Source organism: Lissotriton helveticus, chromosome 6, assembly GCF_964261635.1.
Source record: "Lissotriton helveticus chromosome 6, aLisHel1.1, whole genome shotgun sequence".
NCBI classification, from domain to species: domain Eukaryota; kingdom Metazoa; phylum Chordata; class Amphibia; order Caudata; family Salamandridae; genus Lissotriton; species Lissotriton helveticus.
The window spans coordinates 1,913,883,419-1,913,907,200 of NC_136067.1; the positions used below are offsets into that span (position 1 = coordinate 1,913,883,419).

Here is a 23,782-nt window from a genome sequence, read left to right on the forward strand (position 1 = left end):
ATAACTGCACACTTGTCACTTTCATTTCCTCTTGTGCACTTTTGACTACCTCATGTATTTTGGTTGCTCACAATTTTTACTCAAGTTTTTTGTTTGCTCACGATTGTCACTATTACCTTTACTACCTCATGTATTTTGGCTGCTCACAATTTTTACTCAAGTATTTTGTTTACTCACGATTGTCACTATTACCTTTACTACCTCATGTATTTTTGGTTGCTCACAGTTTTTACTACCTCATGTATTTTGGTTGCTCACAATTGTCACTATTACCTTATGTAAGTTACGTATGTTTTTGCAATCTGTTCTTTTGTAATGTTTCTCATTATGTCTCATTTCTGTTCCTAATGTGAAGCGCTCTGACGCCTTCGGGTAAAGTCCGCGCTATATAAAAATGCATAAATAAAATAAAATAAATAACCACGCGCTTCTAAAACCCCTCGACCCCCCCCCCCCCTTCCCCTTCCTCCCAGTCTTCTAATCTCCGAGCATGGACGCAGAGGGCCGGGCAGAATCAGTTGCATACAGGCGAGACCTCTCTAAGTTTTCAAAGAGGTTTGGATTCACAGACATTGTGTGCCTCTCTCACAGCCGGGCAAATTTATACTCAGGAGCACTGGAATTATGCAGCACGGATGTCCAAATTATGCTGAGCTTTTAGCTAAATGATGAGGCAGCTAAAAGCAAATTATATGACGTAATGTAGCAAGTTTTGTAATAGTATTTTCGTTGTTACATGTTTACATGTTAACACTGTCTGAGCAAAGGTTTCACCTCATTGAAAGAAGTTCAGCAAACAGGTACAACAAAATGCACCAGAAAGGTGACCAGTCAACCTTCGTGAATGGCCTTTTACTGCTCGGTAATACGTGTTTAGTAACTTTTGACCTATATGAGCTAGAACATTTTTACTTTTTCTTAAGGTCTGTAGATTATCATATGCAGCAGGTGTTGAACTATGTGGCAAATGCAGCAGATTCATAACTAAGCATAAGACGTCACTGCTGCAAAATCGCATATTTCAGTAGCCTTAATTATAGCCTAGTAGGATTAAAATGCACGTAGCAGGGAGGGGTGGAGTCTGGCAGACAACACACACATACACAACAGACAACACTCAAAGAAATGTATTCAATTTCACACACGCATACACATCCATTCACAACAACACTCTCCACCAAACATTCATGCATACACGCACGCTCGCACAAAACACTTTCAAATAAAAGAAAAACACACACACGCTCTTACCTTCCATTGCTGCCGGTTCCGGTCCGCTCCACCTCTGGGCTCTGCTCTGCTCCCCTCACGGCACGTCACAGGCTCACAGCACCTCTCGGCCAATCCTGGCGCCAGGGGGGGCACAGGCCTTCTCGCCCGCAGCACGCCCATTAGGAGGCCGAAGGGCTCCTAATGTGGGCATGCTGCAACCAAACAAAAACACAAGTGCGCATGCGTGGGCACGGTGCGAAAATTCGCCCTCCGTCCCCACTCGTGCGCACTTGTGGTGCTGCATGCCCCTGGGCCTGGCCTGGCGACGTGACGTGATATGACAAATCTGACGGCAGACCGCCCACCCCCTTCAGGGCGGTCTGGCGTCATGCAGACAGTTGAGTTCTTCAGAGCCCTCGGCGTCTTTGAACTGATTCACTTCACTTCAAAGACGGGCTGAGTTGGGGGAGGGGGGCAACGCCCCAACGCCCATAATGGACGGACCGCCACTGACAGCTCTACAGACAGCATTTACGACAGACCGATTACTATGTTGGATTCCAACAGCCAGTGGCGGTCCGTCCATTATGGGCGTTGGGGCGTTGCCCCCCTCCCCCAACTCAGCCCGTCTTTGAAGTGAAGTGAATCAGTTCAAAGACGCCGAGGGCTCTGAAGAACTCAACTGTCTGCATGACGCCAGACCGCCCTGAAGGGGGTGGGCGGTCTGCCGTCAGATTTGTCATATCACGTCACGTCGCCAGGCCAGGCCCAGGGGCATGCAGCACCACAAGTGCGCACGAGTGGGGACGGTGGGCGAATTTTCGCACCGTGCCCACGCATGCGCACTTGTGTTTTTGTTTGGTTGCAGCATGCCCACACTAGGAGCCCTTCGGCCTCCTAATGGGCGTGCTGCGGGCGAGAAGGCCTGTGCCCCCCCTGGCGCCAGGATTGGCCGAGAGGTGCTGTGAGCCTGTGACGTGCCGTGAGGGGAGCAGAGCAGAGCCCAGAGGTGGAGCGGACCGGAACCGGCAGCAATGGAAGGTAAGAGCGTGTGTGTGTTTTTCTTTTATTTGAAAGTGTTTTGTGCGAGCGTGCGTGTATGCATGAATGTTTGGTGGAGAGTGTTGTTGTGAATGGATGTGTATGCGTGTGTGAAATTGAATACATTTCTTTGAGTGTTGTCTGTTGTGTATGTGTGTGTTGTCTGCCAGACTCCACCCCTCCCTGCTACGTGCATTTTAATCCTACTAGGCTATAATTAAGGCTACTGAAATATGCGATTTTGCAGCAGTGACGTCTTATGCTTAGTTATGAATCTGCTGCATTTGCCACATAGTTCAACACCTGCTGCATATGATAATCTACAGACCTTAAGAAAAAGTAAAAATGTTCTAGCTCATATGGGTCAAAAGTTACTAAACACGTATTACCGAGCAGTAAAAGGCCATTCACGAAGGTTGACTGGTCACCTTTCTGGTGCATTTTGTTGTACCTGTTTGCTGAACTTCTTTCAATGAGGTGAAACCTTTGCTCAGACAGTGTTAACATGTAAACATGTAACAACAAAAATACTATTACAAAACTTGCTACATTACGTCATATAATTTGCTTTTAGCTGCCTCATCATTTAGCTAAAAGCTCAGCATAATTTGGGCATCCGTGCTGCATAATTCCAGTGCTCCTGAGTATAAATTTGCCTGGCTGTGAGAGAGGCACACAATGTCTGTGAATCCAAACCTCTTTGAAAACTTAGAGAGATCTCGCCTGTATGCAACTGATTCTGCCCGGCCCTCTGCGTCCATGCTCGGAGATTAGAAGACTGGGAGGAAGGGGAAGGGGGCGTGGGGGGGTCGAGGGGTTTTAGAAGCGCGTGGTTATTTATTTTATTTTATTTATGCATTTTTATATAGCGCGGACTTTACCCGAAGGCGTCAGAGCGCTTCACATTAGGAACAGAAATGAAACATAATGAGAAACATTACAAAAGAACAGATTGCAAAAACATACGTAACTTACATAAGGTAATAGTGACAATTGTGAGCAACCAAAATACATGAGGTAGTAAAAACTGTGAGCAACCAAAAATACATGAGGTAGTAAAGGTAATAGTGACAATCGTGAGTAAACAAAATACTTGAGTAAAAATTGTGAGCAACCAAAATACATGAGGTAGTCAAAAGTGCACAAGAGGAAATGAAAGTGACAAGTGTGCAGTTATAAGAGAAAACAGAGTATAATTAGAGGTATAGTCCTGCAATAAGGGCTAGACACTCAGGCTCAGGAACAAGCGTTACGTGGGCAAGGTGGCACTTGTGCAAGTATCAAAGGTAAAGACATGTGAGAGGTAGCAGCCGTGTGTTGCAAGGGCAGAGTGGTGTGTGCATGTTACAAAAGGGCACCGAACACCAGTACATGGCAAATACTGCAAAAAGGCAGACCCTCCAATCACAGGCATACACTGGGAAGGCACTTCCATGGTCATGGAAAGTAGAAATTATCAGTAATGGGAAGTCTTCCTCACAAATAGCAAGAGGACGTGAATTACTTTTGAAGGTGTCTCTGGAGAAGGAGAACTTTGAGGTCCCTTTTAAAGGCCTGGGAGGAGGCGGTGGTCCGGAGCTGAGGTGGAAAGGAGTTCCAGATTCTCACTGCGTTGCCTGAAAAGGATTGGGCCATTGTTCTTTCCTTCTTGAAAGTGGGAGGCTCAAGCAGTAGATTCTCCGCATTGCGTGACCGTCTAGAGCCACCAGAGAGTTTCAGTTTATTCGCCAGGTAGCTGGGAGAGGAGGAGTGCAAGGCTTTGTGGGTAATGCAGGCAGTCTTGTAGATAGCTCTAGCCCACCGGCATGTACACAGACCAGTACCTCTGGCGTATTGTACGTCACCAAGATGAATTCAAGTATGCAGTCCGTCACTTTTTTGTATACTCCAGAGACTGTAAGAAGCAGTTACTCAATCTAAGGTTTCAATAGCTAAGATAGACAATTCAGTATGCTTAAGGATGGAGAGTCTGACACAAGGCTTCTGCAGCTATGCCCCTCTCGCCATTTGCAATAGACTTTTCTTTTCATGCAGAAGACGAAGAGGACAAGCTGGTACAGTCCTTGGTTGTTATGCGCCCTTCAGAGTCATTCTGGGTGGGTAGTATCAGAGCTCCGATCTCAATCAGCCCCTTTGCTGTCAAGCGGTATTTCTCAGGGCAGCCTCTCACAGCTTCCGAGCCAATCATTTCTCCCAGCAAGAGCAGGCAGGTTCTGAACTCACGAGAGAGCCTACCCCCCTTTGGTCAGGGATCAGCAATGCAGGCTTTTTTAGCTTCATTCTGGAGTTTGTCTGCCCCATCTGCTTAAGAAGCCCCAGCCAAAGGTCATGTCCTGTCGTTAAACTGGTGTACAAAACTCCTTGCAGTAGAAAAGAGAAATGATTATCTCGGTCGCAAGGCCAGCTTTAATGCAGAAACAGTGGCAACTGTGGTCACTCACACCAGCATGTCACTCTAATTGTTTCACCCTTGCCACCAGTGAGCTGGGAGGGATCTTGTTTGATCTATTCCACACTCTTCCAGCATCCCCTTATAACCTAACCTTTCACGTCTATTACAGTTTGCTAATTCAAAAAAATCTTTCAAAACTATGATTCATATTTCTGAAGGATTGAATACATTAGGCCCTCTTTTGTTGCAAGGACATTTTTCAAGTGTTGAAAAATTATCAGAATACCCTTCCTCCACACTCACTCTCTTTTGTTTGCTCAAAAAGCCACCTAATTCATCCACTTCCTCATGGCAAGATTGACAAAATAAATAAATATTCCTCTTCCATTTCTACAATTTCCTCTTTGCCACGTATATGGTACTGGAATATTGCGGCCTACATATCATAAGGCAAAGAAATTTAGTACTAAATATTTTTTTACAAAAATATTGCCTTGTTCACAGTCAATAACAAACACATCTGTGGCGAAAGGGGCAATACCCAAGACAGCCCACATTTTCTAACCATTATTAGACTACCAACGGTTCTGAAACTTGTTAAAGTGTTCATAATTGTTAAAGTGTTCATAATTGTTCAAGTAGAGTGGTGTGGCTCACTGGTCAGAGGCGGCAGACCCGTAAGCAGAGGATGGCCCGGGACCAGGGTTCGATTCCCGACGCGGCAGGGTCGTGGACCAGGGTCAGCGGGCTCGATAATTCTCGCCTCGGTGCCTACTCCAGTCAGGGACCACACTCGGCAACTCTGGGCATTAGCTTGCCTCATCTTCACAACGGCCCCCCAGACCGCCGGGGATGCTTGGTCGCACCTTAGAGATACCCATTAGGGACCATCTCTCAGGGTGAGCCAGGACGGGTTCCCCAGCGGTCGAAGCGCGGAGATACTCCTCCGGGAGTTGTTTCTAGCGCTATATAAACCCACAATTAATTAAATTAAATTAAATCTTTGAACCATAATACACAGTTTTCTGTTATCTAGTTTATGTATATATATTTAGGTATATTTATTTATGCAATGGCAATGCAAATGTGAGGTTATTACCACAGTATTGCAAAATTGAAACAAAAACCACTGGTAAATACTCACAGATTGCTTGTAGCAATGTATTTTCCCATGGAAACAACATTCCTAATAGTCAGAAAGAGTGGCTCGCCAATGTGATTTTAACTTACCGCACAAATGTAACACCTTGAATCTTGGTGTTTGTTAAATACCTTTTGCTAAAACAAATACACAGGGACAGAAATATGCCATGCCATAAATTATACATCCAGACATGCAGAGTATACTATGCTATTTACCACCATTGTTGAGGGGCATCATAAACCACTAGAGGTTTCATTTCTCAGAGTCATGGTGTGTGTGTGTATGTATGTTTTACTGAAAGTTTCAGAGAATATGAAACCGAAAAATCCCTGACATTCGCAAGCAAGCTACAGTCGCAGAATATGGCCCTTGGATAGGCCAAGTCCCCAAACTCCATGGGCAAACATCCCCCACTACACATCTGCATGAAACTTGATATTCTTGCAATATGTTTAATCTGGTAACTGCAAAATTTCATGCAGATTCATTAATTAATGCCTAAATTATTAATGATGAAACTTTTTTTAAACCCCATTTATTGTTGTTGTCCTTTGATGGATATGCTTTAAACGTGAAATACCCAAAAAAAGTGAAACCTGCTAAATGTCTGCCATATTTTGTGTGGATTTGTCAAACTGTGCCAAATGTTTTGCAAATGAACACTTCATTGACTGAGCAATTAAATGTGCCTGCCTCAACAGACCTTTGAAACTGAAAACACCAAGTGTAAGCTGAATATGCTAAGCATCCTCCTCATTTCATGCAGGTCTGACAAACAGTGCCAGCGTGACAACCAATTCAAATGTTATTTTACTCTTCCTATTAATTTGCCCAACTGCCCTATATTGGAGCTACACAAAACCTTAAATACCTGCATTTGAGTGTAACCTGCTCACTGTTTGCTGCATTTACCACACATTGAGCAACCAGAGCCAAAGTTATTACTAGCAAATGAAAATCCTATTGCCCCATTTTAATTTTGGCCCCCGCCCCCTAATCCCTCAACCCCATTAGATTGGCACAATACTTGACATACTAAAAGAAGATTAATTCTTCTACATTTTCTCCATATTTTGTGCAGATTTATCACTCAGTGCCAAATTATTAGCAAATTAACACTTTCTATACCCCCCCTTCTTAACTGAGCACCCCCTTGATGGAGCTTCATGCCTTTGAAAACCCAAGAGTAGGCTTAGTAAGCTAAGTGTCTGGTAAATTTCATGCATATTTGTCAAGCAACTGTCTAGATATACTAGTGTTTTTCCTTTAGAGCCTACTCTAGTCTGCACCTTTTTAAACCCTAATATCTCAACACTATTGCACATATTTACACCCAACCACAAAAATACCAATTTTTAATAAATATCTTAATTTATGCCAACTTTGCCATAATTCCTTTCAGTGGTTGGTGTTGTAGTGATGGGCAACATTTCCTATAGGAGCTAAAATGGGAAAACACATCTTTTTAGCCCCACCTACCTTTTTTTCCTCCTGCACAGAATAGCCTGAGAACTCGCACACCAGACCCTAGCATCATGCTCTAATTTCTTGGATGCTTGAACTTGTGCTAAGTTACGCTACATGGGTCTTGTTAAGCACCTGTCTCAACCAATAAGAGAGCCTTGGCACAAATCAGAGCATGGACACTAAACATCAGGTATCATTAATGGATTGGGCCAGAGAAAAGCCAAAGTTTTAATATTTCCTAAATCACAGGTGATGAGAGAAGCACCTGCTTGGCACATGCATAGAGAGTTCTAGAGACTTATGTCAAGATGAGGCAATGCACCTTCTAGTGTCACGTAAGGATGTGGCCCCCCTTCGAACCTGCGTGCCTTCATTTGAACACACAAAAAGTAATAAATCCACCGACATTGGGCACTTGTTTACATCTCATGTTGAAATCATTAGGGATGTTGGATGAGAGGTATAATTAACACGACAGATGTAATTGCTTGAAAATGTTTTGGCACTGAATGCCACGTGTCTGCTCTGGGCGAGGTGCGGTCTCACCCAGGTCAACTGCAGGACCTCGCTGGCTCCCAAGCATAAGTGGCATTGTCACACCAGGGCAATGACATAATGAAAAGGTAGCAGTGAGGAATGTGGATTCATGGGTGGTGAAAGAGCAGAGGTGTGACGGCAGCAGGACTCTTACACGCCACAGTTGAGAAAGTGGTTCCGTAGTGCCCATCACACTTTCTGACTGCACAGGGTGGCGCTGCTCGTGGACGTCTGGCTGGCGCGTCCCCTCAGACGGGGACAGACCGAGGTCCTTCTGGGCAGAAATAGAGAGAACTGGGCAGCCCCGGCCCCTCCTCTCTCCCACACTCTTGACAATGTAACCTGCGGTGACATCATGGCGCGGGGCGGGCCTGCTGCACAGTTTGTGTGTACTCTATACCTCACTTCCTAGCTGCCATAGCATGAACAGATACATTACGGACCAGGGACTGGGAGCCAGACGCGTCCTGGCCCCTGGATAGCCGCTGCAGGCGTGTTTTCGGGTGGGGTGTCAGCAGCTTTGTGTTTCCTCTTGCAGTGCATGGCTCTCCTCCTGCACAGCGAGCACCCGGAGCCCGGCACCAGGAGGCTGCACTCCAGGTAAGGCAGCCCTGTACCGCTTTCCGCTGTGTGCTTGGGTCTTCCGGTGATCGCGAGGTGCCCTGCGGCACGTCATAGCAGCGCAAGCGGTTTTGCGGTCGTGAGTCACATTGCATTCTGGTACTTGTAGTGACACCCACCCACAAGAGCCAAAATGTAAATCAGACGTCCACGACTAAATGACCTACTGAGAACAACTTAAGATTTCTGAGCGCCTCGATTATGAAGCTATTCATTCCGGCACAAGGGGTCGTCGGAAAGCACGAGTATAGGTACTAAACGTTGCTGTGTGACTGGGATGGTGATGGATCCTCGAATAGTGTGCTCATGTTTTTTCCCTGATTCTCTCATTAGTACAAGAGGAGGGGCGTGGAGTACCACATTGAGATAGTGCCACTGTAGCCCAGTGGGGCAATGCACACATGTATGGATGGACAGCTGCGTGCTTGTATGAATGAATGGCTCTTGTGTGAATGGGTGATTCAGTAGATGGATGGATGGGTGGGGGTTAAGCTGGAAGAACAGGAGCAATCTCTTGTGCACTGTCCACATACTGAATAATGAAATGTTAACATGTCTGCTGAGCATCAGTATTGCATGAGCTGTAGCTTGCTGCATTTAAAGGGTCAATATACAGAAGTTTCTGCTTGTCACCCAAATAAATACCAGGAAGGTCTTGGAGAAACTCTGGAGATACTTTAACGAGTTGGAGGTCTTCAGAAACACACAATCTCTAGTCTTCCTATGATACAATCCATTTGAGCATCTGTCAAGCTTTAGCTCATGTCAGTGGTAAGCAGATAATAGTATTCTCCCACATCATTATAGGAGCTGTTTGTCTGGTGCTACACAAGCCATGTAGTGATGTAGACCACTCTCCTTCCCAACTCATCAGCCTTCTCTGATACATTAGATAAAATGCGCCTCAGCTCCTCGTCCTTTCACTTATACCATAAACCAATCTTGTGGCAATACCATCCATTGGTATATACTGCACCAGGCACTAGCTGTATGTATTTAGGCAGAGTATTACTACAAATACCAGGACACTTGTATTAACCTTCCTGCTTTCTCAAATTTGCTTGAAAATGCACCATTTTCCCACTATTTTTTCAAAATTTTCTCGGGGGAAATCCCCCCGAACCCCCCTTAGGGGGTTCGGGCTCGCAAGCTACGCTCGCTCGCTACGGTGCCGTATGATTATCGGTTTCCGCCTCACCCCTATCAAATGTCACCAGCCGCCACTGAGAGCTGTGCGATTCGTCTCTGACCAACACAGATTCTCTGAGAGGCCGTTAGAACCAATTCGGCATGTCTGAACGGGTTCCCTTCTGACCACTTAAATCATAATTGGTCGGTCGGAGTTGTTTCTGACTGAGTCGGGCGGATGGGTTCCGACACGGTCTAGGAGAATCTGACTGTCCGTTGGAGCCATTCCACCCGACATTGTAATGAGGCTGCGAGTTTTCAAAACTACACTATTGTCATTTTTATGTAAACAAAACGTAGAAATGTAACGTTTTGTGTGTCTCTTTTTCACAGTTGGAGACATCATCTGCTCTCTTTAATCCTGCTGAATTCCAACCCTTTGACCCAACACAAGAGCCAATATTTCCTCCTGAACTACTGGTAAGCCTTCACCAACAATTACAGCTGTATGTATAAACCAAAACGAATGACTGGCTGCCAATTGGAAGACATTTGAAAGAGTTCTTGAATCCGATTTAACATGGCGTTATTTTTTGTCCTGATGTAGCAAGTTTGAGTATGTGGACTAAAAATCGCCTCATATAATTGAAAAATGCTAAACTGCATAAGCTTTACTGAAAAAAAAAATACACCGCCTGGCTATTTCCTGCCAGAGACTTAATTCATAACACTTGTCCTTCTTTCATTTGAGTTTTGCTGTATACTGTATTTGACGGTAAGGGTGCATCTGTACAGTTGACTCAAGCTTGGTTAATACTTGCACAACTTTTCATGGTAGCTTTGTATAATGTATTTTAAACAAATAGTTTTCTCATAATTCGAGGAAAGCTGTGTTTTCGCTGTAATATGAAACACGCTTGCAAATAAAATACCAAATGTTCTTGTAAATCAGTGTTTCATCCGAAAGAACTCTATTCTCTCCCTAAATATGCAAGTGGCCAGTTTTGTTACAATTTTTGAAAGCAGCCTTCATGTTTAATGAAACTGTGGCATACTTGTTCCTCAGGACTATTGTCATATTTGCATCTCTTAATATTTAAATTATATTGCTGTGTGCACCGCCCGCCACAATGTTGTAGTTGGGGGATGCCAATGCATCCTAACTGCCGGTGCGGGACCGCCGCACCACTGGCAGCCAGTCCCAGCACCGCTAGGGTGGCGAGCAGACGAAAGTCCGCCCACCATCCTAATAGGCCCCTATGTTCGCTGGTCTAAGGGCTAAACTGTGGCACAGTTCCTGTGTCTTCCCCCCAGAACCACGCACTGTGTTCACTGGTTTGATCTGATTGACTTATTTAGCTTTCCAGTACAATCTTGGTATATGATGCACCACTTTTGTAGAAGCTAAATGTCATAAGTTGACTGTAGTGTGTATCTACATCACCCAGATATATGACAGAATATCTGGCTTCAGACAGCACCATTATGCTCTGGCCTGGCACTGAGACATGGCAGAAAAAGGGTCTTTATCAAGCAGAAACACCTACATCACCCCTAAAGTGTACCTTGTAAGCATACATTGCTGGTTGCCTAATGTAAAGATGGGGTATACTGCCCACTGGAGATAGTATGACCTCACAATAAGAATGAATGAATGAATGAAACGAGATTTATAATGCGCAACTTAGCCCAAGGGCATCAAGGCGTAAGGCAAAGCCAAACAAAAACAGCAAGTCTCAAAGTTACCGGATCCATAGCTTAGAGATAAGCCTCATGGAACAGCCAAGTTTTTAAATCCCTGCGAAACAAAGGCAGAGATAGTTGTGTCATCAGATGGAGCGGGAGGGAGTTCCAAAGCTTAGGAGCCAGAGAGGAAAAAGTGTTTCCCCCCCATCAGGCCTTGGCAAATCTAGGCACTCGGAGGAGCTTTTTGGTAGAGGATCGAAGAGCTCTGGTTGGGAGGTAGGGAACAAGAAGGGACCTGATACCCTCCGATCCCGAGCCATAGATGGCCCCATGAGCTAGGCAGAAACGTTTGAACAAAATCCTTGCCGAATGGGCAGCCAGTGAAGGTATTTCCTTGCCCTGGAAACTGAGGAGAGCCTAGGAAGATTGAGCACCAGCCTGGCTGCCGCATTCTGGACCATCTGTAATCGATGGACAGAGCTCTTATTCATGCCCACGTATAGTGCATTACAGTAGTCCAATCTTGATGATTCTAACGCTACCGTCACCTGCTTCCTTGCGTCAAAGGAAAGATATGAACCTATCTTTCTGAGGATCCTAATGATCCCACAGCATGTGGATACGGTCCTGCTAACCTGAAGGTCAAATGAAAGGGAAGTGTCGATCAGGACCCCAAGGTTCCGGGCCGAGTGGGATGGAAGAGGACAGTCTCCCAGGGAGTCCGGCCACCAATCTTTAGACCAAATATCATGGCCACCGCCAAAAATCAGGACCTCAGTCTTTTCTCCATTAAGTTTTAAGAAGTTTTGCACCATCCAGCGGGAAACTGCCTCCATACAGGTTTTAAAATTGAGGGCAGAATCTTTCACCAACTGGGTAAGAGAGACCATGATTTGGGTGTTGTCGGCGTAAGACAACACCTCAAATCCATAGGATCTCACCACCTTGGAAAGAGGGGCCACGTAGATATTAAAAAGGGTGGGACTTGGAGAAGATCCCTGGGGGACCCCACATTGCACAGGAGTGGGAGGAGACAGGAAATCCCTTTGATGGAGAAAAGAAGCTAGGAGTCTGAGGGCAGGGCCCCCAACACCCATCTCCCCCAGCTTGGAGACCAGGATGGAGGGGGACAGGGTGTCAAAGGCCGCTGTCAGATCAAGTAATACCAACAGGGTGATCTGGTCCCTGTCTACTTTCGAACGGATGTTATTAATCACCACAGTCAGAGCTGATTCGGTGCTGTGGGCTCTCCAAAAACCGTGCTGTGAAATATCCAAGAGGTTTGAGTCGTCCAGAAAGGTGGTAAGATGTTGATTGAGGTGGACTTCAAGTATTTTGGCGGGGGCAGGAAGCAGGGAAATGGGTCGGAAATTTTTCAAAACCCCAGGATCCAATGAGGCTTTCTTCAGGAGAGGCTTAGTCACCGCCAATTTCCAAGGAAGGGGAAAACCCCCCTCCGTGATGGCAAGGTTAAGCACCTCTAGAAGAGGGGGCAAAATCACCTCCCCACAGCTCTTCAGGATTTTCAAAGGGCAGGGGTCCAAGGGAGAACCTGATTTAATCCTGTCGAGAAGGCAATTTGATTCTTCAAGGGTAAGCAGAGGGAAGGTGAGAAAGCTAGGCCCAGGCTCAACAGAGGTCAGTGCTACACTCATGGGAGAAAGGGAAAGCGGGGGATCCGACCCCACGTTAAGCCCCTGATTGAGGGTATCCAGGGAACTGTGTATGTCAGCAATTTTCATATGGAATAAGGTGGAAATCTGATTGCGAAGCTCCTGGGATTCAACTATGGGATCCACCTTCTGAGTGGCCGAAAGAGAGTCAATGATCTTGAAGAGCTCCCTAGGGGAACTCAGAGAGCTGGTCAAATTGAGGAAATAGGACTTTTTTTCCTCAATGATGGCTCTTTTATACTCTTTCAGAAGATGTTTATGTCGTTGTTTGTGCTCAGTGGAGTCCAGATTAGCGCGCCAGTGCCTTTCTTGCTTTCTGCATCCTTGTCTTAGTCCGCTAAGTCTATCAGAGAACCAAGGAGCAGAAGGGCTCTTCCTGGCAGAAAAGTGAGGTTTAGCGGGGGCTAAGATGTCTACCGCCCCCGCAATGGAATTAAAGAGATCTGCTGCAGCTAAGTCAGTATCCTTGTTGACAAGGGGATTGAGGCTATTCAAGAGCGGTGCAAGCGCTTCGTTGTTAATATGTCTGAAATTACCCAAAGGCTGTTTTCACAGTTTATATAAAGCTTCATTTCCAGGAACAGGCTTAGGTAAGAATAACATATTTGTTTTCTTATTTACTGGAATAGAAAATGCTGGAGAAATAACGGAAAGTTATTTTTCACCTAGTTTCATGAATCGACTTTAATGGTGAGGTAGATTTTTGATAGCGTTAGTGGAAAAGTAACTTTAGGGAAGTGTGGATCTGTGCTGCCTGAGAGTCAACTGGCCTAAATTTTTTTTCACTTAGCCCTGCTCCACAGACTAAATACACATCCATGGCTGACCTACTAACAAGACCCTGCTTGGAGGACAATGACTAGGGCTATTTTTCTTTTGTTTTGCACAGTTTTATAGAGCGCAAACTTGACCCGAAATAGGTGTCAGGGCGTTTTACATAGCACCAGTTGCGTCACATGAGGACACACATTCAGTTTGGTTAGGTACGGGGAGATTAAGTGATTTTACCAGAATCACAGGCTGTACAGCGTCATTGCCAAGACTCGAACCCAGTTCCCCAGATTCAAAATCGACCGCCCTAGCCGTTAGGCCAACTCCTCTCCCCAATTGCAGCAGGAAGGCAGGTTTTTTGGCAGCAAGTGTTCACCTAGCAAGGATAGCCATATGGGATGAAAAACAGACAGCTGGCAGAACAATGGGCACCTTTCACAGTTTCTCCTTTGACTTGGAGATGCCAGATGGATCTGTCAGGAACTGCTACTATACATTCCCAAAGAAACCCCAAACAATTGGGTTCCACCACTCGAATGTCTGGCCATCACAATGGGGAGGACACCTCATCTCTATAGAGAAGTGGCTAAAGGAAGAGATAGAGGATGGTGGGAGACATCTTGTTTGAGGAACTCTGTGTAGATTTTCTGTGAATCAGGCAAGTAAAGTAAAGTAAAGTCCACATTTGTAAAGCGCACAATCACCCGTAAGGGTCTCTAGGCGCTGGGGGCCGTCGGGAAGATTAAGCGAGCTATTGCCCAGAGTCACATGGTGCTGGGCTAACCTGCCGCCGGAGCCGGGGATCGAACCGTGGTCCCCAGATTCCAGCGTCAGTCGCCCTGGCCGCGGCGCCACACCTCTCCCCAAGTAAGTGATGGTAACTGAGGTGGGAAGTCTGTGAGAAAATAGTCATAAACGGATGTAGTGTACTCTCCAGTCACTTTGTCCATCAATGGCCACAAAAGTATGCAAAGGCCTAAATTACCTTGGTAGAGCGCAGTCCAGTGTGGGATTGAGTGTACTGTGTCCCGCGCTTATTCAGTATTTAGTTACTGCTTACCTATTTGCACGAACCATTATCTTTCTCAAAAGTTTGGTATTAAAGTAGTGTTTGTTCATGGTGCATAGTTTATGAAGGGAGAGTGACTACTGCTAATGGTATTGTGTATTCCCAGGATTACTTTCACTCCGCTTTAATTTAAGGACCTTGCTAAGTTCATATACCATCTTGTTGTCCCTTACAGAAGCCTCACTGCTAAGTTAGACCAGGGAGGCTGGGACTTCTGTTATATGTCTGCTTCCCTATCAACAATCAAAACCCCAAATCAGACTGCCTAGCAAATCCCAATGGTTTAGAAGCACATGGCAAACATTACCAACACATATCAGCTGCCTCATTTCATATTAGCAACAAACAGAAGAGATGATATCATATGGAACTAATCTGTTACAATTCATAATTTGAAGGCCAGTATTGTTAGCGGATAAGTACATATCTTGTGATTAGCAGTGCAAACCAATTGCCATTGTATTCACAAAACCAACCTGCAAATAAAAACAGAGGTCTGCCACTGTCCGTAAAACTGATTAGACCATGGTTGACCAATCTTGTTCCATGGGGAGGCCAATTTGTGCTGTGTTGTCAGTATAACAAATAAATTACCTATTTTAGATACAGAGTATTTAATGTATCTCATTCACATCTGAAAACCTGGTGTTGATCACCCCCCAAGCACGCCACAACCATTAAACAACCATGAATAAGATGGTATTCTTCATGAACGAAATGCATCTTTGGTAAAATATTGTAACTTTTTCATGCAGGTACAGCCCAGCGTGCCTCAGAAGCAGCTGTGCTTCAGAGGAGAGCGGGTCACATGGATCCAGCCCACAAGTCTGAGTGAACTAGTGACTCTCAAATCTCTACATCCGGATGCTAAGCTGGTAGTAGGAAACACTGAAGTAGGTAAGAGGAAGCACTGAGATTCTATAACATACTTGAAGAGATGCGAGAAGGTATGAACTTATTCAAGCATTTTGTTTTCTCACATATTTGAACCTTATACTTTCAGTTGAGCACAATAGTGCATGATTTGCTGCATGGCCCCAAATCAGCCACATCAAAATGGTCTGTGCACCTCTACCCATACTGCACCACACATACCCCTCAAAGCACCAGGACATGAAGAAGAAAGAAACACAAAATGCCTACTCTTCAATGCTAGATACATGAACAAAAATATCTTTAACATATTTGACCTACTCTCTTTTACAAGAACCTACCTTCATTATAGAAACAGGGCTCAGCAAGGTGTATGCACTCACATGCCACAAAGCCATCCGATCTGGTTTTTCTCATCAGAAACAAAATTCATTTTGACAAACTTTTAGGAGTCCTGTTGAAGGCCTTATCATGGACGGTTGTGAATGAGAAGATGTTCCCCACTCCAACCGTAACTTATTCGTTCTTCTTAATGTACAGACCAACACACAGCAATGCCAACATTCAATATTTCGTCCTTGATACAGTAACCAACACCCATCTGGACCACCCAAATATTCATTCTAGGAGACCTCAACATATGGTTGGACTAGAAGAATCTATCCACAATCACAGCTATTAGAACCAACCTTCAAGCCTTCAACCTCCAGCAAATTATTTCTGGGCTGGCTCACTGACTGCGCAGGACACAGTAAAGACAATACATATATATAAAAAAAAGATTAGGTTATAGAGGCACATAGACAGCTCTATGAAGTGAGCTGTTACATGAAATCCAGTATCAGAGTATGAAAAAGCCAAAACTCCATTGCAAAAACATCTTGCATTATGGAAAAGACAGGGCCTTATTTCTACTGAGGAACATAAGTTTATGTATAATGAGTTTCTGGTACTACCTGTTTTATATTTGATTCCTAAATTACATAAAAATGTTTTCCCAGTACCAGGGAGACCGATCACTTCGGCTATTAACAGCTTGGGGGAACATGTTGGCCAGTATAAAGATTTCTTTTTGCAGAGCTTCGTAAAAGAGTTGCCAAGTTATGTAAAGGATACTGGCGATTTCCTCCAAAAGATTGAAGAGCTTAAGTAGACAGATGACCTATATATAATTTCTCTCGATATAGAATCTCTATATACAAGTATAGATCATATGCAAGGAATGATATCGGTCAAACACTTTTTGCAATCCAGAGCGAGTACCTATTATGAACACAACAAGGTAATCCTTGAGCTCATAAATTGGTGCCTGAATAACAACTTTTTTCTTTTTGATAAAGATATGTCTAGACAAGTGAGGGGTGTGGCGATGGGGGCCTGCTTCTCCCCCAGTTATGCATGCTTGCATGTTGGCTGGTGGGAGGAGCGGGTCCTCAAAACCACCCATCAGGCGCTCTATGATGCCCATGTTGTAACTTATTTAAGGTACATCGACGATGTTTTTATATTGTGGAGGGGATGTGAAAAAGAGGCTCACAGCTTCATAGATGAGATAAATAAAAACACTTTGAATCTTAAATTTACTTCCCATATCCACAAGAGCGAGATGGAATTTTTAGATGTAAGGCTCTATGTCAATAATGGTAAAATTCAGAGTACCCTATATGGGAAACCAACTTCTGGTAACATCACTTTGCACGCAACAAGCTCTCACCCTAAACACCTCATTGCTAGCATTCCATACGGTGAAATTCTAAGACTAAAACGTATTTGCAGCAATGAGGTCGATTTTGCTAATTGTCAGTCTGAGCTGGTGAGTAGATTGAAAGTTAGAGGGTACTCTGACAAAATAATTCCAGATGCAATAGAGAAGGCTAGTGTTAGATCTAGAACAAGCCTTTTTGACCAACATAAGAAAGAAACAGGAGACCCAGAATCACTAACTGAATATAAAATCAGAAATACTCCTAGACTCATTACCACGTACAATAGGGATGAGCGCAAAGTGAGATCTATCATCAATAAGCATTGGCCAATAGTGCTCACTGACAATATTCTTCGAGACAGAGTGGCTGATACCCCTATCATTACATTTAGAAGAGGGAGCACTATGGGCACTGTGTTAGATAAAGTGTCGCCAGAATCCAGAAAGGTTACTTCTTGCTTACAACCAATTAAAAGGTTTAAACAATGTACAACATGCAGAGCATGCACATTTGGCCGAAACATGTCTGAATACTCTACCCCATTTAGTGAGATTCCGTTTTCTATTCAGGGTTCATAAAATTGCAAAACCGAATATGCTGTATTTGTCCTGACGTGCACCTGTGGCCTTAACTACATTGGTAGTACGAAGCTGCATGTGCACGTCAGGATATTGTAGCATAGAAGAGCCATTCTCCACAGTGATCCAGCATATCCTGTGGCTCGACATTTCAAGCGAACTCATGCCATTGATATCAATTGCCTCCCTTATTATGTAATTGATGCTGTTGCCAAATCTAGAAGAGGTGGTAATAGAGAACGTCAGTTGCGGCAACTGGAGACCAAATATATTTTAGAGTTCGACTGTAAATGGCCTAACGGTTTAAATACCACAGATGATAACAGCAAGATTAATGGGACCCCCTCAAAACTAAATTAGGTCAGGTAAACAGAGGGGAATGAAGAAAAACAGCAAAAAAACCAAATTTCCCTCGATGACCACAATTTTTTTAAATTTTATTTAAGTACAAATATATCCTTATTTATTTGTTGCTCAACATTCAATTTGGTATAGGTGACAAATACGCAACAGTCTTATTTGTTTTCTTAAAAAAAGTATAAAGTTTTATTCCTTATATCCAAGTTTATTATATCTTTCAGTTATAATTCTTTTTCATACCGACTCAAAAAGAGGATTTCTTTTTTTTTAAATAAAGTTTTTTGTTTTCCAACTTATGATCAATTTCATGATAAATGCATATTTTCTGCGCCCGCCAGCGACGCAGTCCAGATGGCCCTACTGCACAAAGTGACTCGGATTCAAGCTGGTGAATTTTCGCTGCTTGCAGCGGATCTGCGAACTCAGGGTACTGAGAAATCCGATGTCCGCCAATTCAGCTCGGGAGGCTCCGGTGGCGTGAGGTATTCATACCTCCATTAGGACGCTGTGCCGCAGTATGGCTGTCCATGCCGGATATGCTCGCCTGATTTGATTGGCAGCGGTGGCTCGAGGGGACCCAGGGATAGCCACGCAGAGTTTGGAAGCATTCCGAGGTTCCCGCGCCACCCATCAGCAAAAGCCCTGGCACTGTGGCAACACGACTCACAACCTCCATACCACCGACCGGGATGCATCGCATATTGCATGCTGGGAGTTGGAGTTCCGGTATTAACCGCGACAGGCAACAGGTGTGAACAATCAGCAAGGGGGAGGTACTATGCCGGACTACTAATACCGAGTTGCTGAGAAGGGGCTATGCTTAGCGAATGACTCTCTGCGGTATGGGGCGCTGAAGAAGGCTTAAGGTCGAAACGCATTCGCCAGTACTGCAAATTGCTGCCAAATAAACGTGTTGTTTACCTGGAATCCCCCTCTGGCCTCTGATTCCTTTACTTGTGGAGGAAAGTTACTGCATATTTTCTGCGCCCGCCAGCGACGCAGTCCAGATGGCCCTACCGCACAAAGTGACTCGGATTCAAGCTGGTGAATTTTCGCTGCTTGCAGCGGATCTGCAAACTCAGGGTACTGAGAAATCCGATGTCCGCCAATTCAGCTCGGGAGGCTCCGGTGGCGTGAGGTATTCATACCTCCATTAGGACGCTGTGCCGCAGTATGGCTGTCCCTGCCGGATATGCTCGCCTGATTTGTTTGGCAGCGGTGGCTCGAGGAGACCCAGGGATAGCCACGCAGAGTTTGGAAGCATTCCTAGGTTCCCGCGCCACCCATCAGCAAAAGCCCTGGCACTGTGGCAACACGACTCACAACCTCCATACCACCGACCGGGATGCATCGCATATTGCATGCTGGGAGTTGGAGTTCCGGTATTCACCGCGACAGGCAACAGGTGTGAACAATCAGCAAGGGGGAGGTACTATGCCGGACTACTAATACCGAGTTGCTAAGAAGGGACTATGCTTAGCGAATGACTCTCTGCGGTATGGGGCGCTGAAGAAGACTTAAGGTCGAAATGCATTCGCCAGTACTGCAAATTGCTGCCAAATAAACGTGTTGTTTACCTGGAATCCCCCTCTGGCCTCTGATTCCTTTACTTGTGGAGGAAAGTTACTGCATATATATATATATATATATATATATATATATATATATATATATATATATATATATATATATATATATATATATATATATATATATATATATATATATATATATATATATATATAAATATATAAAACAATTTTCCAGCCACCACCGGCGCAGAAATCAAGCCCTCCAGTCGGATACGTAGGGACACATAATTATTTCAGCATGGCACAGCGTTACCGGTTTCGACTTTTGCAGTCTTAATCATACGCCCCCTTGAGAGAGCAGGTGAGCAAGGTCCATTTATTCATCATTTGCCAAAAAGTGAGGAAGGACTTTCGGGTGATTATCACGACGATCTTTTTTAATGAAGCTTTCTTAGTCTTCAGCTTTATTCTTGTTGAGCTTAGCCTCCGGATATTTTTCCAACATTTCTTAAACGTTTTCACAGCAAATATGCTTGTAATTAACTCATGTTTGAATGTCTCTCCTTTGGCTTCGTAGTCAATTATCGGACTTTCAAGACTTCAAGTCCCATCATTCCACATGTTTGTACATCCATTCACCCGAATAGTCACTACTTTCCATAACTTTGCCTTTCGCAAGTGATGACTTGGCTTTTTTAATCCTTTACTTTACTTGCGCACATCACTCTCCCAAGTGCCCACAGTTATATTGAACAGTGGGCGTCCTGCTGATTCTTAGTCCCCCGCAGTCCGACCGTGCAGAACCTCATGTCCTGCAAACCTTAGCTGCACAAATGAATTAAAAAATGTCTCAGGCCCGTATACCTCCTCAGGGTCAGTGGCAGCGCCTCCCGCATACCTCAGTGGTAATTCATGGCTCAATCCATCTCTTTGCTTGACGTGTGCAGCCGGCGGGTATTCCCTATTGAATGCAACCATAACTTTCTACTTTCGCCAGTAGATATAGTTAGGACCTATTTTCCATAGGAAATCCGCACATTCTATTTGGAAAAACTTTGGCGCCGGTTGACGAATCCTTGCGAAATATTCAAAACTAATGGCCAGGTCCGCTCCGCTCCTATCCTGAAAGTCTCAGGGTGATTCGTGAAGCGGGGGCGAGAAAAAAGGGGGGTCCCAAAACATGTTTCTGTCACGATTCCCCTCGCCCTTGACGTTCCCGCTGCCTGCAGCACGACTCGACACGGTCTGATCGGCGCCCTCACAGGACCGGGACTGCAACAACCAGCCTGCCTAGCGAGAGGCTCGCGGACCAGAAACGCCTTCAAAAGCATTTCACCGCGAGGACGCAGCGTCGGATATTCAGATCCCTTGCCGACGTCGGATCCAACCACAGATCCCAGCTTTATCGGAGTTCTGTTCTGAGTGGCGAACTAGAAGTGAAGTGGAGGTAAGAGTGAGCGGCGTCTCCCTGCCCCCGATTCACGATCCTTGCTGACTAGCTGAGACGCACACCACAGAGGTGTTTGCCGCGTCTCAGCTGAAGAGAACTTTGGGTACAACTCTGTTGCTTGCGAAACGGAGGCGAGATCGAGCGGCTCCTCTCCGCCCCCGCCCTGACAACCTTTGGTCTCTAGCTAAGATGCACACCACGGAGGTGCTTGCCGCGTCTCAGCTGTCGAGCCCACAGGAGAGTTTGTTCCATAATATACCGGAGAGAGGAAAGGAGGCAAGATCGAGCGGCTGCTCTCTGCCCCTCTCCGTCCATAGCATTGATAACAGAGACGCACGCCACGGAGGTGTTTGCCGCGTCACTGTTATAAGACACCTGAGGCTGTAGTAGGACCTCTATTCCACCTAAGGGTGTGTTCTTCTGGGGGAGTAGGTTGAGCGGCTGTTCTCTGGCTCCAGTCGCGGGCTGCATGGTCGAGTGCCCGGCTGGGCATTCCCAAGTCCGTGACAACCCCAAGAAAACCCACACCAACAACATTATTCCCTTGAGCGGCTGTCGAACGGCATTTTCGGCCGTTGCTTAGCACTGTGCCCTCCGTTGGAGTACACCGAGATCGGTGTACATGCGGAGGACGGTAAGAACCCCTGGTGCTGCAAAAGGGTATCGTTAATATTGCTTTATTTACATTGTCCTGTATTATTTCCTATTCGGCTAATCCAGCCAATTGTTTTCATACTCCATTAAATACTTTATTAGCCAATTGCCGTCTGCTTCTCTTGTTGTATCCTGGCATTCCCCGATCCCGGGAACATAGAAGTGTTACATAATATCCGACTCTATCGACAATAACATTCCCCTGGTCGGGTGACAAGCCATGGCTACATTGGACGATGTGTTGGCAGCATTGTCCACTGTTCAGATAGAGCTCGTCGCATCCAGGCAAGAAACAGCGGACGTAAGGGCCAAGCTCAATGCTCTACAGGGCGACACCCTTCAAGCCGGACGTACGGCCACGGCTCCTTCCCCTGCTGTAGTGGTGGAGCTGCCGGTCTCTATCCCTTTGGCCACACCCGAGAGGTATAGTGGAGACCCCAACACCGTGCAGGTCTTTCTCACACAAGTGGCATTGCATCTGTCGTGCAAACCCAAGGCGTTCCCCACCAGCCAAGCAAGGGTGGCGTTTCTCATTTCCTACCTCACAGGGAACGCAGCGCAGTGGGCAGTTCCGCTGGTGAACAGGGATGATCCCCTCCTGTGTGATTGGGGAGCCTTTCGTGAAGAGTTCCTAAAAGAGTTTGACAGACGGGCGGACTCCTATACCGCGGACAAGGAGATGCTGGAGTTACGGCAGGGCAACAATGACTTGTTGCAGTACTTGAACGTCTTCCGACGTCTTGTGGCCGAAACCAAGTGGCCTGTCTCTAAACAAACGGCACTCTTTCACCAAGGGCTTAGTGAGGAACTCAAGGACGTGGTAGCACAGATCGACCCCCAACCCAAAACATGTGAAGGTCTGATCAATCTGGTGTTACGTTTGGATCACAGGTTGAGTGAGAGAAAAGGCGACCACAAAAGAAAGGGGAAACCCCTTCCCACTTATGTTTCTATGGGAAACCCCGAATCCAGCTACGCCACGAAGGCCGAGCCAATGGACATCGGAGCCATCCGTGCCAGCCTGACCGCCACCAAAAAAGAATCACGCCGCAAACAAGGTCTATGCTTGTACTGTGGCAAGAAGGGACATTATGTCCGAGAGTGCCCTGCTAAGCCGAAGACCAGTCGATACCGGGCCAACAGGACTGTGACGGCGGTAGTGGACGTGCCGGCGGAAAACTAGAGGACTCCCGGAATGGCGAAGGGGCCTCCAGGAGTCAAGTCTGCATTCCTTCTTTGTCACGTTTAGAGTATGGGGGTCACCACCACTTGTTCGTCACGGTATACATCGACCTCCGAGACCAATGGCTTCGTGTGGTGGCCATGGTTGATTCCGGGGCCACAGGCCTCTTTATGGACCTGAATGAAGCACAGAGACTGGGCATTTCTCTCATTCCCAAGGATGTACCTGAAGACATGTATGCGGTGGACGGGAGGCGGTTGATTACTGGACCCATTGGACATCACACGGGGAACCTCCCGGTTAAGTTTGGGAAATGGCACGAGGAGAAGATCAACGTCAACATCAACCGTGCCCCGCAGTACGGGGTGATATTGGGTTTGCCCTGGCTCCAAAAACACAACCCTTCGGTCAATTGGAAGACCCATGAACTAAGGATGTCTTCCAAGTATTGTTCGCAGTGGTGCAGTTTGAGTCAGGGATCTAGTAACACCAACCAGGAAGCGGTTCACACGGTCGCCATGGCGGCAGAGAAGGTGGTCACTCTTCTCCGTGTATACCACTGCTATGGGGACGTCTTCGATGAAGTGCGTGCGGAAGTGCTCCCTCCGCACAGGGTCTATGATTGCCAAATAGACCTGGTTCCAGGGGCATGTGTACCCAGCGGACGGCTGTACGCCTTAACGGAGCCGGAAAACCTCCATTTGC

General features: G+C 45.8%; 1 protein-coding gene across 1 annotated transcript in view; it reads left to right on the forward strand.

Annotated features, from left to right (window-relative positions):
• LOC144762933 (xanthine dehydrogenase/oxidase-like) overlaps positions 1 to 23,782 on the forward strand; it is a 1,098,251-nt gene that overhangs the window by 112,708 nt on the left and 961,761 nt on the right. The window contains exons 7-8 of the mRNA XM_078648234.1: positions 9,936 to 10,022; positions 15,497 to 15,638. Of these exons, the coding sequence (XP_078504360.1) occupies positions 9,936 to 10,022; positions 15,497 to 15,638 (229 nt within the window). The remainder of the gene's footprint in view (positions 1 to 9,935; positions 10,023 to 15,496; positions 15,639 to 23,782) is intronic.